Source organism: Alligator mississippiensis, chromosome 2 (assembly GCF_030867095.1).
Source record: "Alligator mississippiensis isolate rAllMis1 chromosome 2, rAllMis1, whole genome shotgun sequence".
NCBI classification, from domain to species: Eukaryota; Metazoa; Chordata; order Crocodylia; family Alligatoridae; genus Alligator; species Alligator mississippiensis.
Window position 1 is genome coordinate 298295988 of NC_081825.1, and position 17950 is coordinate 298313937.

The 17950-nt window shown below is 45.7% G+C and overlaps 1 protein-coding gene across 3 annotated transcripts in view; it reads right to left on the reverse strand.

Annotated features, from left to right (window-relative positions):
* MAP4K5 (mitogen-activated protein kinase kinase kinase kinase 5) overlaps window positions 1–17950 on the reverse strand; it is a 110138-nt gene that overhangs the window by 56643 nt on the left and 35545 nt on the right. For 2 of the 3 annotated variants that reach the window (XM_059723384.1, XM_059723383.1), the window contains exon 2: window positions 17041–17098. The exons of the other annotated variant lie outside the window; for it this stretch is intronic. In XM_059723384.1, coding sequence (XP_059579367.1) covers window positions 17041–17098 — 58 coding nt within the window. The remainder of the gene's footprint in view (window positions 1–17040; window positions 17099–17950) is intronic. 3 annotated transcript variants of the gene reach the window in all.

Consider the following 17950-nt stretch of genomic DNA (forward strand, 5'->3'; position numbering starts at 1 on the left):
GCCCAAATCTTAATTTTGCAGAAACAGGGTTTAAAAAACGCCTGAGACCCACAGAAACATTTGCATGTTTTTCAAACTGCTCCAATAAACTCTTATTTTCAAACAAAACCGTTCTTCTGCAGAACTTGGAGTCGAACATTGCAGCACCGATCACCTGAAATTGAGATGTGACTACAGCTCGTATCTAGGATGATTCAGACAGGGTTGATCCTGCTTTGAGCAGGGGGTTGGATTAGATGCGACATCCTAAATTTCCTTTCATCCCTACTTTTTCTATGCTTTGGGTTCCAGTAAGAGAAGCACAGGTTGCAAAGCCTGACTAGGGCCCTGAGAAAAGAGATCCTTGGTGAGTAACCTCGGCTGAGTCGGTTCTATTAACAGTGTCCAAGACGCTGTCCTAAATCTAGTTTAGGAATGGCCTCCCAAACTGTAATTTCATTTGTGGATTACAGTGGTCTCATACCCTGGCAGATAAGTAAGTAGATGGAGCCCCTTGAGTTTCTGCAACCAAACTCAGAGAAATTAAAAAACGAAACTGGATTTTTAAAATTCTTTCACTTCCAATGACCCGCAGCGCCGCTACGGAGGACAGAGGAAAGAAGCTATTTTTGAGCCCCTGATTAAAGTTGACAACATCCCTTTACAAAAAGCCAGAAACATAAACCTACTTCACAGACTCCTTTCAACATCCTTTTTGGACAAGAGGGCCTAGGCCAAGACATTCAGAATGTCCATTTTTCCGCGTTGTGTGAATTTACAGTAATAAGTCTTCCCGGGTTTATATTATTCATGCCAACTTTTGATCTAGAGAAGTAATAAACCTCTGAAAAATGGGTTCAAAACGGAAAAGCTGAGTGAATCAGCCGGCAGTTTATAAACACGCACTTACATTTAACAAAAATTATTTTTAGACTGTAGACTGGTAGCATTCCCGGTGCTCTTTATACACAAGTCACTGCAGCAGTGTATTTGCGCTGCTGTGTGTGCTAGAAATTAAGAGTGCTAATCTATCCCCTCTTCAAAACAGAGAGCCCCCTTGGTATCTCTGTTCAAAGGTTTTAGTCAAAAATAGAGCTGCAACATCAATGCTGTACGTTCCCCAGACCAGCCTGATCCAGATCCAATGAAATCAGCAGGTGTCTTTTTATCAACTTCGGTGAAGGCTGGAGTCTCAACCAGGGTGCCATGGCATCCACAGGTGCTACAAGATCCTTTTAAGGATGCCACATGATTACCACTGGCAGGTGTGCAAACACCTACATATGACTTCAATAAACTCAGAGATTACAAATAGTAATCCATAGCATCAAAAAATTCTGACCCGTCATGGGCTTTCTGAATTCTCTGTAACAGAAACATTGCTCTATTATTTTTTCCGTTGTCAAGAAACAAGGGGAAGCTAAGAGCTAGCTTTTCCAAGAGGTGCCTTGAGTTTAATGAGGGGTGAGAACCACTGGCTTAGACCCTAAATGACAGAGAAACCACAGTATTTTGATCACTTTCTTTGCAACATAAAACAAGGGAAAAGTTGACACAAAAGAACTGAGCTGACAATTAGAGAAGGGTAGATCTCTCAGTTCAGTGCTAATGTACTTTAAATACCTGCTCTACAGCCAGATGCGTCTTTGACAAAGGTGCTCATATTTACACTCCAAAACAAAAACTGTAGTAGAGACAAAGTTTGGGGTACATAACTTTTACATAACATCTTAAGCTAAGGTTTGGAAAAAAAATTCTGGGACGCTGTAGTTATACCCTCGAGCGTAACAAGCTCTGGAAATGAAATGTTAAGGTAACACTTAAAATATACTGAAAGCAGGAAAGCTAGTTTCCTTTTCCAACCTATAAGCAGCTACTAAGATGTAACAAAGAAATTATGTTTGTTCTTTTAAAAATCTTAAAGGCCTTGGTGATGAAAAGCAGTTCGGTTCACCAGAGTACAGATAGCAGAATGCTTCCTTCTATTAAATAAAAATGGCTTTAAATACAAAACAGTTTTAAAGTTTGTTTCTTCTTATGGATTAGGCACATTTCAGGTTATTTTATTTTATTAATTAAAAAAATTAGAATACCAACACACACACACACACGCCTATATATAAATAATCTATATACAGATACATAAAGACGTGTGTGTGTGTGTGTGTGTGTGTGTGTGTGTGTGTGTGAACAAACAACTGCAACAAACAAATATATATATTTACATTTGTTTAACCATTTGGATATATAACAATTAAAATGAAAATAATAGGAATCTGAATATTATACATATACATATTTACACACATACACACACACACACACCCTCGAGCAAGCTTTAATTAAAACACCCTTGCTGTCATTTTGAAACACGGGATGCTGAATACATGCGACGCTGCGGGCACGTTAATCAGAGCGGCTCTGAGAGCTACTCTAATTAAAGCGCTCCCCTCTCCACCCCAGAACAGACACTCTTAGAGACTAACTGGTATAGGGAGGCATGAGCTTTCATAGGTGACAGCCTGCTTCATCAGATGCTTCGAATGAACTACCACGTTAAAGAAAATTCTTGGAGGATTCTGAAACCTGCCATCGTGATATGCAATCTTGTTATGTATTGCAAGCTAAATAAGAAAAAGAAAGCACAGTTTCTATAAATCAGATAATCAAGTTCTGCACAGATACGTTAAGACCACACTGAATTTCAGAGTGAATTTGTGCCCTTATACACGATTTGGGAAATTTGGGGTTTTAGTCAGATGGTTTGATTCATTTCACCACTGATGACAAGTTTTCTTCAGGAAAAGTTTTATGCTTACAGGCACCCCATTGGAAAATTTTCAAAATAAAGTAGTTTTTAAACCACATCCAAATGAGGAAGTGCAACAGAAGAAGTCAAAGCGGAAGAAAGTATTCACTTTCTCCAACTTTAGCTCTCTGCGTGTTCATGTCGGATCATACGCTGCGCAATATTACAGTCTTCCCGAGAGGAGAGATTCCTCTCAACAGACAGCCTCTGATCTGAAGGGGACGTTTTATCATTAAGAGCCACCACACGCTGTCCCGTCACGGAGAGACATCGATGCACGTGGAACTTCTGCTTTATTTCACAGAGCATGATCCACGTGCAGGCCCTGCACTAAACAACTTCATAGTGCGTGCAGCAGCCTGAGTTGCCTCAAATATTAGCAAGTATATCAAAAAGAGCTACAGAACTGAAAGTTTCAGGAAGACCTTGAGAGAAGAGGTGAGAAGTTACATTGATGTTGATGGGGAAGCTGCTCCCCGTGTAGTGGACAGAGCAAGGAGGCCCAGAATCAGAAGCAAAGAATGGAGTAACTATGGGTAAAAACAGACATTGCCTGATATAGCATTTGTGTTGCCAGAACAATTTTGATGGCAGCACAGGATGGGAGCAAAGAGATGTCCCTACCCTTTGCTGTGCCACATCAGTGGCTGTGACACGAGGAAGCATAAAACAGTGCCACTCTATCGCAGTAGATGTCTATTTGCTCTGTGATGGGAGAGCACAGGCATTCCAGAAATGCCCGCACTCTCCAGACTCCCTGGGCAGGTGCTCCGAGAGCTTGAGAGGCCTAATCCTCTACACCCCAACAACTCCTGTGCAGGATTGGGCTCACAAGCCCTGCACTTTCCCCACTTATGGAGACCTGCCCCAGGGAATCTCAGGGCACCTCTCTGTAAGCAGGGAAAGTTGAAGTTCCCTGCTCATGGAGCCCTAACCCGGGATCTCCAGGGGCCCATCTCCACGAATGGGGAAAGCCTGCATGGGTCCCGGCATGGCAGCATGGGGAATCTCCGGCATGTCGTGCCTCCACGCTGAGACCTGCACCAGATTCTATGCTGATTTATGCTTCCTGTGGAGCTGGTGCAGGTGCCAACAAGGAGGCACAAGGCAGTGAGGTCCCAGGGAATCGCCAGTGCCCTGTGGCTCCACCAAGGTCTCCTACCAGGTCAGCACAGGTCCCAGCATGGAGGCAAAGGGCACTGGGAATTCCCTAGGTCCCATGTTGCTCAGCACCTCCTTGCTGGGACCCACACTAACCTGCGCTTCATGCAGAGGTAGGGGTCTCTCCATGGAGGCAGGGGCACCACAGGATTGGCCCAAGTCCTACACTGCCTTGTTCCTCCATGCTGGGAAACATGCCCACCTGTGCCTCTGCATAGGTCCTGGCAAGGAGGTCCAAGACAGCAAGGTATACGAGGGATTCCCAGGCAAGGGAAACATGTCACCTCTGGTCCCACATCAGGCTGGGGCCCACAGTGGGATAATGGGAAAGGTCTGTTTCACCCAACGAAGTGGATCTGCTGTGACAGGACGCAGTCCGCCACAGCTGAGCAGCTTCATTTGTTGATGTCTGTTATCCTTAGGAAGTAGCTTAGGCACATGGAGCAGGACACCTTAAGGTCAGATACCTACATGGGAAAGAGGAAGACCTGCATAGAGTTTTAAATGGAAAAAAGCACTTGGGTACGGATTCAGTGCAAGACTTACCCCACTGTGAAGCCCTATACAGCTTCCTCCTCAACCGGCAGCAGTGTAGTCATGTGCACGCAGCACTGGAAGGGTGTTAAAGAGCACTGCTGAGTCAATGGTGGTTAGCCATCTGCAGCACCGTGCAAATACATCAACACTGCTGCAGGTTCAGGAAACAGCCTGCCCTATGTGTCTAAGGGAACTGCTGCCTGGCTCTGTACATCTGCAGCAAACACATGTTGTTTGTGTAATGGGACAGCAAGAGGATCTAGGTGCCAGGATGTTGGACAGGATAAAGGGAAAGAAATAAGGAGGCAAAACTGCAGTAAACTGGCAGAAAAACGTCCTATTTGTACTCGGCCTTTCCATTAGGAGGAAGACAGCAAGATAAAAGAATCAGACTTTAAGACAGTCAAGTGACAGGCTCGCAAAGCAATTTACTTCTGTTTTAGTCATCAGTGACCACTCCGTGCTAAACAACGTTGGAGACAGCAACTGGAAAAAATGTACTTTTGTCTAGTCACAAGTTTGCAATTATGGGTTATGCAGCATGCTGAGCAAAAGCTGGTTGCGAGACTTGCTGTAAATCACACAAGCAGCTGGGTGACTCAAAGCTTGCTGTGATTATGTAACCCTATCTGTACAGCCAGCCGTGCAGCAGAGAGGCAGTTGCAATGAAGTACTGTGGCTCGATCAAAACATGTGGTTCAACCTGCTCCATTTACTCAATCACCCGCTTTTCTCTCTGCCAGCTGTACTAGAGTATAGACATTTAAGCCCGTCTTCACACCACTTTGGGCTGTGACCACAACTTAGAGGTCTTAGCAGGTCAGGACCCAGTAAGTTTTATGCTTAGATGGTATTCTGAGGATGAGAGACCCTCCCCACACCTTGGGACCCATCTACCCCAGAGAAGTAAAATCGAAGGGTTAGTATTGCCCTGCGTACAGCTGGCACAGTGCAGCAGACTCATGCAAGCCATCCCGGACTGGGTGTGTGGCCACTCTGCATTCACACACACAGCATTTTAGCAACTAGAGGAGGGCAGCACCTATTACTGCCTGCTGACTCGGCACATCTCTGGTGCAGGCACAAATCTATGGTTTGTAGGGTATATTTGCTTGGAGTCATATTCCGTTTGTTCCACTGCTTCCATCCAGCACGAGGAATGACACATGGGCTGAGAGAAGCCAAGGCTCCCACCGCTCTTCTCTTGCAGCCGTGTTTAGTTGCCTGGAAAACACTTGATTTTCCAAAAGACTCCCCATGGACCACATTCCCAGTCACCATTTTGCTTGCTCTGCATTATCTGAGTGCGGCATCACAGGGTGGGGGTGTGGAAACAAGGGAAGGATGAATGGGTCATTCCTATGATCATGTGGATGCAGCTGAGAACAGCCTCAGCTGCTTTTGGGCCTGCACCTAGCTGGGTGGAGAGAGGCTTGACAATGCTCTGAGATGCTGGAGACATCACTGACGGGCGTGGAGCATTGGGAGGCTCAACTCCATCGTGTGAGCCAGCATTTCTGGTCTCCACTAGCACTGTATGCTCTAAATGACTACAAACTGAAACACATTTGACCTGCTGCTGGATGCAGTAACAGTACAAAAACTGCCTTCAAAACACATGTAGCAGGAGCATGTGTGAATGCTCCCCACTCCAGAGGTTAGCAATTGTATCCTTCCCAAATTCCCCTATGCAGACAGGGCCTAGAAAGATGGGGTTTGCCACTTTGGAGGCAGGACTCCTCCCTTAGACACTACTGGGCCAGCAGTATGCTAGATGCAGGGGTTGGCAATGTTTTGGAGCACAAGCTCCTTCTAACCTGGCCACAGTCACTGCTCCCCCAACCAGTGCCATTGCTGCCACACAGGTGAAGCCCCCTGCCACCAATACAGCTCCAAACCACCCCAGGCTGCTTACCCCTTCGCTAAGAGAAAATGAAATGCAAATTAGGGTTTTTCATCAGTTCTTGCCATTAAAAAGACCACAAGCATCCTATCGAGGGTAGGGGGCTCCTGGCCAAGTTCCAATTCAGGAAAGAACCAGAGCCCTGAATTGCAGCATTTCTCCAGTATTTGTGTTTGAATAACTACTTTTCCCAGAACCAGCAGGAAAAGTGAGAGGGCATGATTGAGGGGATCACAACCTCTCCTCTGTACATATAAAATCCACACCAGCAAAGCTGCCCAAGCACAACATCCACACCTCACCAAGCCCCTACAGAAATCCCCTGATCTTCCCTCTTCAAGCCTATGTTAAAAAAAAATACAAATTGGGGAACAACCGACTAGGATGCAGTTCTGCAGAAAAGCACCCTGGATTATTGTGCACCATAAACCGAATATGAGCTAACAGTGTGGTCTTGCTGCAAAAAAGCCAACAGCATATTGGGATACATTATCACAGAATCATGGAAAGTGAGTGCTGGAAAGGATCTCAGGAGGTCACATCTAGTCCAACCCTCTGCTCAAAGCGGGACCACCCCCATCTAGATCATCTCAGCCCAGGCTTTGTCTAGATGGATCTTAAAAACCTCCAAGGATGGAGAGCCCACAATCTTTCTAGATAACTTGTTCCAGTGTTTCACCACCCTCCCAGTGAGCAAGTTTTTCCTAATATCCAACCTCAACCTCCCTTGCTGCAACTTGAGCCCATTGCTCCTTGCTCTGTCATCTGCCCCCACTGAGAACAGTCCAGCTCCATCCTCTTTTGAACCACTCTTTAAGGAGTTGAAGGCTGCTATTAAATCCTACCTTATTCTTCTCTTCTGCAAACTAAATAAACCCAGTGCGCTCAGCCTCTCCTCACAAGTCATGTGCCCCAGCCCCCAACCATTTTCACTGCCTTCCTCTGGATTCTCTGACTTGTCCACATCCTTTCTGTAGTGGGGGCCCAAAACTGGACACAGGACTCCAGATGTGGCCTCACCAGTGCCAAATAGAGCAGAACAATCACTTCCTTCAATCTGCTGGCAACACTCCTACCAGTGCAGTCCAGGATGCCGTTAGCCTTCTTGGCACCAAGGGCACACTGGTGACTCATATCCAGCTTACTGTCCACTGTCATCCCCAGGACCTTTTCTGCAGAGCTGCTGCCCAGCCAGTCACCCCCAGGGTGTAGTGGTGCATGGGATTCTTCCGTCCTAAGTGCAGGACTTTACACTTGTCCTCCTGAGATTTCTTTTGGCTCAATCCTCCAATCCGTCTAGGTCACTCTGAATCCTAACCCTACCCCGCAGCGTATCTACTACTCCCCCCAGCTTAGCGTCATCCGCAAACTTAACAAGGGTGCACTCCATCATATTTTCCAGAAGTTATTGAACAAGACCGGCCCCAGGACCGACTCCTGGGGCACTCCACTTGACTAGACATTGAGCCATTGATTGATCGAGCCCCCAAGGTCTGGAACAGCTTGCCGCCGGAGGTTGTTCAAGCGCCTTCATTGAACACCTTCAAGATGAAACTGGATGCTTATCTTGCTGGGATCCTATGACCCCAGCTGACGTCCTGCCCTTTGGGCGGGGGGCTGGACTCGATGATCTTCCGAGGTCCCTTCCAGCCCTAATGTCTATGAAATCTATGAAATCTATGATTACTACTTGTTGAGCTCAACAGTCCAGCCAGCTTTCTATCCACCTTACAGTCCATTCATCTAACCCATACTTCCTCAGCTTGCTTGTGAGTGCTGTGGGAAGATCATATCCAAAGCCTTGCTAAAGTCACTGCTTTCCCTGCATTCACAGACCTAGTCATCTCATTGTAGAAGACAGTTGGGTTGGTCAGGCATGACTTGCCCTTGGTGAATCCATGCTGACTGTGCCTGATCACCTTCTTCTCCAAGTGTCTAGAAATGGATTCTTTGAGGACCTGCTCCTTGATTTTTATGACAACTGAGGTGAGGCTGACTAGTCTGTAGTTCCTTGGATCCTCCTTCTTCCCTTTCTTAAAGAAGTGCACTATATTTGCTCCTTTTCCAATAGTTCGGGACCTCCCCCAATCACCACAAGCTTTCAAAAATAATGGCCAGCGGCTCTGTAGTCACATCAGCCAACTCCCTCAACACCCTCGGGTGTATTACCTCTGGCCCCAAGGATCTGCACACTTTCAGCTTTTCTAAACAGTCCCTAACCTATTCTTTCATCATCGGGGGCTGGTGACCTCCTCCCCAAACTGTGCTGCCCAATGCAGTAGTCTGGGAGCTGACCTTGCTTGTGAAGACAGAGGTAAAAAGGGCATCGAGCACTTCAGCCTTTTCCTCCTAATCTGTCACTAGGCTGTCTCCCCCATTCAGTAAGGGACCCACGCTTCCCCCTGTTGCTGACATATTTGTAGAAACCCTTCTTGTTGCTCTTCACATCCCTTGCTAGCTGCAACTCCAACTGTGCTTTGGCCTTCCTGACTTCATCCCCACATGCCCGGGCGATATTCCTGTACCCCTCCCAAGCTGTTTGTCCAAGTTTCCACTTCTTGTGAGCTTCCTTTGTGTGTTTAAGCTCACCGAGGAGTTCTCTGCTAAGCCAAGCTGGTCGCTTGCCACTTCTGCCATTCTTCCTGCACATTGGGATAGCTTGTTCCTGTGCCCTCAGTAAGGTTTCTTTAAAATACAACCACATCTCCTGGACTCCTCTCCCCCTCAGACTGGTGTCCCAGGGGATCCTACCCATCAGTTCCCCGAGGGACTCAGTCTGCTGTTCTGAAGTCCAGGGTCAATACTCTCCTGCTTTCCTTCTCCTTTTCCTGAACTCGATCTTATGGTCACTGCTGCCCAACTTGCCATCCACTTCTACATCCCTCACCGGTTCATCCCTGTTTGCGAGCAGCAGGGCAAGAAGAGCATGGCCCCTACTTGGTCGGTGCAACACTTGCACCAGGACATTGTCTCCAACACTTCCCGGATTGCCTGTTCACTGCTGTGTTGCCTTCCTGGCAGATGTCAGGGGGACTGAAGTCCCCCATGAGAACCAGGGCCTGTGATCTGGAAACTTCCACTAATTGTCTGAAGAAAGCCTCCTCCACCACTTCCTCCTGGTTGGTGGTCTATAGCAGACCCCCACCACAGCATCGCCCTTGTTGCTCTCCCCTCTAAGAGACTCTCAACAGGTCCATCTCCAGTATCATACCGTTGCTCTGAGCAATCATATGGCTCTTTTACATCAAGTGCAATTCCTCCTTCTCTTCTCCCCCGCCTGTCCTTCCTGAACAGTTTGTACCCATCCACGACAGCGCTCTAGTCATGCGAGCCCCCACCAGGTCTCTATTATTCCAATCACGTCATAGTGCCATGACTGTGCCAGGACTTCCAGTTCTTCCTGCTGGTTTCCCAGGCTCTGTGCATTCGTGTGCAGACACCTGAGGTGGGTAGCCAATTGCCCTACTTTCTCAGGAAGAATGAGGCCTCCTCTGTAGCCCCCTCCTGCTTCGGCTTCCTCCAGATCCCTCGGACAAGTCTCGGCAATCATTTATGATATCTTGGATCCAGGTTCCAGGCAGGCAGCAGAGCTTCTGGGACAACATTGACATGTGTACTGCATATAACAGGCACCGGATATGATTCCCCCATTCTCCTCAATCCCAGTAAGTCCTCATATGGTGTCCAAAACTGGAGGCAGTACACTGCACTTCAAGAAAGATGTGGACAAATTAAAGAAAGTCCAGCAGAGAGCAGCAAAAATGATTCAAGACCTAGGAAAAAAAAAAGACTTATGGAGGAAGGGTTGGAAGAAGAGAAGGCTGACAGGTGATCTGATAAGAGTCCTCAAATACAAAGAGACTGTTAAAAAGAGGATGGTAATCAATTGTTCTCTGTCTCAGCCAGGGACAGGTTTTAATTAAAGTTATTTAATTCAACAAGTCTTTAATGTCCATCAGTGGAATTTTGGTTGGATACTGGGAAATTTCACTTTCAAGCTGTGGGGGTGGCTTAGCACTAGAACAGCCTCCCTAGAGAGGGTGTGGGATCTCCATCCTTGGAAGTTTTTAAGTGCAGATTAAACCAGCACTTGGCTGGGATGGTTTAGACAGGGATGTCTCTGCCCTGAGTAGGGGGATGGACTAAACAGCCTTCTGAGAGCCTTCTCTGCTTTTCTATGATTCGAACAGCGATCGTTCCAAAACACATCGGTGAATCCATCCTGGGGTCTCACCCACGTTGGTGATGACTGACATAGATTTCTCGGTATTCAGGTTTTTGCATTAAACAGAGTTTAGTGCTTTTGCCTTTTCCATCCCACCTCAAAGGTTTTAGGAGCACAGTTTCTGTGTAATGCACAGGGATCCTGGTTTTCTCCGATTAAAAATAAATCCCCAATTTTCAGGTTAAAAAAGTAACCCAAAAATCCACATTTTCCTGTGATCAAAATATTACTAGTGTTTCATTTTGATCATAGAAAAATGTGGATTTGGGGTTACTTTTTTTAACCCAAAAATTGGGGGGGGTTGTTTGTTTTTTTTTAATCAGAGGAAGCCAGGATCCCTGGAATGCATGACAATACACTGCGCCCCAGACAGTCCCAGGGGGAAGATGTGGGTCATGCTCAAGACTTGGATTTCCAGCATGTTCAACAGTGACAGCTTGAGGCACCCCTACACTATCCCCATCTCATTTCCAGGGCCGAGGTGCACAGAGCAGGAAATAATGACCCAGGCGCGTTTCCTTGGGGTTAAGACTGAGTATTGTGACACTGTAGTGTAGGCATAATGCAAGTGCAACACAGCCACCGACTCTCCTGGGGACCCCATTGTACACACTCTCTCCAAACTGCCCTCTTGACAAGCATCAGGCTTTTCTCAGCTCCCCGTTACCTTCTCTTCCATCTCTAGCTTTGTTCCTATTCAGAGGATGCTGAACTTCCTGGTTCATTGACTACTTCCCATGCTGACTACTTTCCTGATCTCATTAATGCTCTTCCTGCCATTAAGAGGTTATGTTGTACTGAAAATGCAATCACATACAACCAAGAAAGAAGACTAGCTGAAGCAAGAGCAGCTGAGTGTGAATACATCGTGTAAAACTGCAAAATTAAATGACCCCAGATTTCACAAAATGGTTTAGAGCACCTGGTATTTAATTATGTTGGTATATATTAAACAGTGCATCCTAAATATCCATTTCTGCACCCTACACTACTACTAAAATACTATGCTGCCACTGTTCTGCTTGAGTATATTCTGAGACAGCTTGGTTTATTCAATAGCTCTATGAACCTGGCATTTGTGAGAATGAAGGTTGCTGCTAATCACAATACACTTAGCATAAGCAAGTAATGTGCAGGCTCAAGCAGCTCCAGCATGCCGCGCAAAGCAGTTCTCACATTCAAGTCCCAAGTGTCTCTTAAGAAGAGACTGCCCTGCAAAATTACACAGCTATTTTGCTTAGTAAAAATACATCTGTTTCACAGTTTCTAGGGTCGGAAGGGACCTGAATAGATTATCAAGTCTGACCCCCTGCCCTGGGTTTTGAATCTGCTGGGGTTTTGAATAAGATCAAATGATTTCAGTGAATCTCAGAGCCAGCATCTGAATCCACGTATCAGAGGTCCAAGCCTTTTGAACCTTGTGCATATGAAACCACATTACCAAGCAACTTATTCTCGAGCCTGCCTAAACTGCACTCGGCATCACGTGTGGGTGAAGAGTCGCAATGAAACAAAGCCGTTTTCGTACTCCTCCAATCCTGTAGGCTGTTGGGTACGGTTCAGGCACAGGTTCAGTCAGAGCAACCTCAAGGTTTCTCTTAAGAACACTAATAGCCACTGTATAGAGGATATTACATACTCAGCTTTTTGCATTAAATAGAGTTTAGTGCTTTTGCCTTTTCCATCTCACCTAAAAAGTTTTTGGAGCAGAGTTCCTGTGTAATGCACAAGGATGCTGGTTTTCTCTGATAAAAAAAAATATCCCCAATTTTTGGATTAAAAAAAGTAACCCCAAATCCACACTAGAGCACCTGGCACCACATTAGAGCACCTGTGGACTGCCAGACCACAGGGCATTCATTGCAGCAATGTCCCCTTTCAGTCCTTCTGTGTTTCATATTAACTTAACTCAGCATCCCAACTCCTGTGTATTGCAAAAATGATCAAAGGATGTAATCAAATCTCAATCTAAAAAGGCAAGGGACTTCAGGATCAGCTTCATGAAGTACAGAAACTAAACACACACAACAAAGCACTTGGATCTGAATCAGAATCACAGAAAACTAGTGCTAGAAGGACCTCAGGAGGTCATCCAGTTGTCCAAACCCCTGCTACAGGCAGGATCAACTAAAAGCCACATTATACACATTTGAGTAATTATTCTGCGTTGCACTTAAATCTCTGAACTAACATCCATCTAGTACAAGATACAACAATAAACTGGTTTCTTTTGGCCTAAACAGATTATTTCCACAGGAAAAGTACAAAACATGAAACCAACTCTTCCTAAGCCAATTGAAAAAAGAGTAACTAGATACTCCAGTAAACGTATAAGGGGATTTGGAGCATTACAAATTTCTGACAGCCTCATAAAAAGCCAAATGTTACCAGTGCTGTTATTTATCCTCACAAGAATACTTGCAACACAGGTTCCCCGTATTTGACAGCTCTTTTTATTCTCTTTTCCCAGAGAAAAAGTTGTAGAGAGTAGAATCACACTGGCAGCTAGCTGCTATCTTTCTGCATTTACTTCTCCACCAGTTCATCTGCTAAATCCATACAAGGAAGTGGCTTTTGTGTTTTCGATAGTTTTGGCTTCTATACCAGTCTCTCAAAGCTGCTGAGCGCAGATAGAATTAGTTTCTGAAACAGAGCTGGCTCTCAAATTATTTGAAGCATTCAAACTCAGTGAATGTTGGGAAATGTCATTAGCGTGCCATAATATTTTTGGCTAAAGGCTCTTCAAAGTCTATGCCAAAAAAAGTGAAAAACACCGTCTACTTTGATTTTATTAGTGCTGTGTAAGTAACAGTGGCAGCAGAGTTAGCACATTGCAGACACGTTTGAACACACTAATGATGACCACTTTTTAAAAAGAGGCTTTGTTTCATTTTAGGGGAAGGAGACAAACAAGAGAAGGACTAGACAGAAAGCCAGATACAGTGATTTTGGGGGTTGGTTTTATTTACTTCCTTTTGCCTACCAAATCAGTTATCATCACTTAGTCAGTAATGAAGAAAAAGCAAACTAGGCCATCCCTACCCTAAAATTAAACAGATGCTTTCTCCAGAGCTCCTCAGACATTGGGAACTTCTCAGCTGCAATCTAATTTGGGGCAGCATCTTTTCACCTTTGATAAAGTGCATTACACTGCCCCCTCACTCATGGTTTGAAAATCTTCATCCCATAAATTGTCTGTTTAGCTACTTAAGGGTCTGCAATACTGAACAAAATATAGTCTACTTGCTGATGGCCATTTTGGGTTAGAAAGGGTTGCATCCCCTGCAACTGAAAACTTAAGTAAAACCTTTAAATAAATACAATGCCTCCCTAGCAACCAGTTCATAGGTTTTTAAAAAGATGGTAGCAATATGCTTAAATCAGCCATGTCGGCCTGCAAGGAAGTGAGCTGATGCATTCTGAGCGGACTGCATCATGGAGACAAGACGAGCAGACACTCCAGAGAATAAAAAAATGCTGTAATCTTGCCTTAAGAAAATACCCTGCGCAGCCTTTGCCAGCAGTTTGTACAGGCACGTGCCGAGGACTGAGCTCAGGCTGGCAACACTTTGCAGATGATGAAAAAGGCCTGAAAAGAAATCCCTTGCCTGTGGCAATTCAAGCTGGCAATACGGTGAAGTTAATGGGGATGTGGTCATTATCACTAGTTACAGCAAACTTATTTCTAGCCAACCCAAACCCAATTTTTTTTGGAATTTTTTTTTTTCTATTTGCTGAAAAAGAATCAATTTCAAACATTTTAGCTGCTTTTTAAATAAAAAGCAATGGAAGAACTTAGAAAAGAAGGATGGGGCTTCACAAAGGCACTTGGACACCTGTGGTTCCCTCACTTCCGACAGCCCAGGCATTGGAGAGCTTGCCTGAGATGAAGGTGATCCATGTTAAAATCCCTGTAGGGTCACAGTCTCTCTCTACCCTATAATGTAATCTATACACAGTGGAATGGTTTATACAGGAGCAACTGAGACATACCCAGGAATACCCTATAGTCCAGTGGTTAAGACACTGCCTTATTATGAGAAAGGAGACCTGGGTTCAAATCCGTGCTCCAGATCAGGCAGAGAAGAGGTTTATCCTAGGCACTGTTCAGAAACTGGAGAGCTAATTCAAAGATCCCTATGCAACCAGGTTGATATTCTCTTTCTACTACAAAAGCTGGAGAAGCCTCGTCAGGATTCACTGCTACATATGAAAGTTAAAGGAAAAGAAAGAACAGGCCCCAGAGGGAGAACATGGCACTTTACTGGAAACAAGAGGGAACACAACAAGGCTTATTCATGGCATTTACGTTCCTATGAAAAGAGACCAGCCCTTGTGCAGATCTCTCTCCAGCACGTTCAGTTATCTGCCGCTTCCTCTTCATTTTATTCCTTCTCCTTCAGCCTTTGGTCTCCCGTATGTCAGGGAAAGACACTGGTCTTTGGCCTATACAAGGATCAACATGACACACTAATACGGACTCCCTTTTTCTCTGCTTTGTGAAAGATATCTAAATTCCTTGTAGGTCTGGGTTGAAAAAAATTAAACTATTCTACGGAGCAAACACTGACATGAACCAGTGACATTTAAGAAGATTCCAAGACCCCTCCCTGACTTGATCCTGTGCTAAACCTACAAAACCGTCTGGTTTTGACCACAGGGTTCAAGAATTATAGAAGGGTTTAAAAGGGATCCTCTCTAAAAAGAGGTGTAGTTGTTCGAGGGAAGCACATTGTGACACAAGTACCCACTGGGATGGCTGGAGAGGGTACGTCTGCCTAGGTTACAAGGCTTTATGTATAAGAGATACGTTTGTGTTGGCTTATGTAAAAATTCTCTCTCTAAAACATGGTTCCTACTGTTACAAGCTCCGCTTTGCAGCGGCCTGTGTGATCACAGTGTAGCACCAGTCACAGGCTCCCGAAGGCAAGGATCTCAGGGGCTTAAACCCAGCCAGACGTCTGGATCAGGTATGTGGACTCCCAGGTTAGCAGGAGAATTGGAGGATTCTGCCCCAGAGGTACAGCCACGAGGTTTGACATGTGAAAGCGTGCAGAGAGAGATCAGAGGGGAAACGGAGGTACAGCCAGCCCTGCAACCATGATAGGGCCCACAGAAGTTAATAAACATTTTAATTTCTAGGCATCAGCAGTTTCCAACTCCTGGGGGCACAACAGGATGGAAGCAAGAAAAGTAATGAGGCAACAGGCTATTTTATAACGCATCCACGAGACAGAATATGAATACTCACATCTCGGTCACTAAGTACAGACAACCCCACCGCACACAAGCAGAGGTGTTTAATCTCCCTGTGCCATAGAGACATGCTGGGGCTTAGGGGGGAGAGGATGCATTCCAATCAGGCCTTCAATAACAAAGGTCCTGCTTCCCACGCACAATGTGAGTCAAGAGTTCAGGCTAAGGGGGCTGCGGTGAGACCAGCACAGCAGAAAGACGTGAAAGCCGATTACTGAAGGAGGGATTGGAAAGTAAAGAGAAGGCTTTTTGATGAACCCGCAGCAGGGGAGCATTCCTTTACATAAAAATTTAAACACACGCAGGGTGCCACTGGCCAGGAGGAGCTGGAATTCTCTCTCAATTATTGCTGTCCCAATTTCCATTCCAGACGCTCTTTCTGATTTCGGATCCCCATGCAGGACTAAACGTTACAGCTGGCGTCTTGTCTCTTTTGCTGGTTTAGGGAGGTGGGATTAAAGAACCACTGGATACCCTCCTTCCTCATCAGCCAACAGGCAGAAATGGCAGTCAGGAGACACTGGTTCTTCTATCAGAGAAGTAGTTAGGCATGTCGGTCTGAAGTCAAGGTGGGTTGGCACTTTGGCTCACCACCTCCCACCACACTGCTTTCATGCTGCACTGCACAATGTTCACACAAAACACAGGGACTGAGGAGGCTGTAATCAGTGTGAACTGTGACAGAATATCAGACCTGCCCAGGGCTGCACCCCTAGGAAGAAGCTCAGTGAAGAGCAGTGGCAGAAGGGAGAGCAGCAGTGCCACCCCCTCCTGCCCACTCCTCTCCCAGAACATTTGCTGGGTGGGGTGGGCACACAAGGGAGGCTCCAACATTAAATCTACAGCTTTTCCTGTACAAGAAAAGAGAAAAGAGCATGTCCTCGATCCGCATCCACCGTAACGGCAAGATCTGAAGAGGTAGTAGAGAGAATACACAGGAATGAACAAGAAAATACTGAGCAGAAAAAAAATGAGAGCAACTGTGCATTGTGCTTTAGATAATCCCCGAGTGTTTCCTGTGACAACCACTAAAACTAAAGCAAATTACATTTTTTTTTTGGCTAAGTGTAACATGCAAATAGTACCTCCCTGCTGTGAAAATGCACACATGCAGAGTGTCCAACAGCAGACAGACACAGCAACAGAACTTGGAAAGAACGCAAAACTTACCTGGCTCTAACTTGATCATTTTTACAGCAGCCAACTCTCCTGTATGCAGATTTCTAGCCTAAAATAAGAAAGTTAAGAAATTTAATCATAACGCAAGAGCATCCGATACAACCTTATAAACCATGGATTTTTAAATGTTAATGTCATGTATTATACATGGCGCCATGTTCTTGCCAGTAAGCAGTCAGGGCAGGGATTGTCTGTTTTCTAAATCTGTAGAGAATCTAGCAAAATACAGCCCTAACCGTGGTGGAGTTTTTGGGGCTCTCAACATGTTTCCCCGTCAGGCCCAGATCCTGTTCTGTGCTCTTGCCTGGGAGATGCATTCGGCAGGGCTGCTGAGCTTGGGAGCTTTCTAGCAATAGTTGCCTGTTGAAACTCCGCAAGTTCTCTCTTACTCTAGCAGAGTCAGGCCATGCAGTGCCCACACACCTCCCAGGTCCTTCCACCAAACTTCTGACTGCTCAGAAAGACAGGAAGATCAGTGGGCAGTGTCAGCATGCAGAGGCAACGCTCCTAAAGACCCACAGGTTCTTGTAAACAATTTTCATCACTTTTGCAGCAACCTCTGCATTCGCCTGCTTGTGGGAGTCCAGCAAGCAATGCAGCCTTCAGAAGGGGGCTGAGGGGCACTCATTAAGCATCAGCTGCAGACCGGCCGTCTCAAAAAGAGAAGTTCTGGATGGCAAGTCAACAGAGCAGCACTGCCAGGAGGAGCAACAGGAGCTCCAGGTATTATGCAGATTATGGTTATTAAACAGGGACTGCAATAAGACAGGTCCTGTCTTGTGATCTGCATTAGCAAATCTAAGTCACTCGGGTACAGCCACTATTGCTAAAGTACATTATTTTTAACATACAACCTAATCTGCTTAGGTGCTGTAGCACTCCCCCTCCACTAATCACTCAA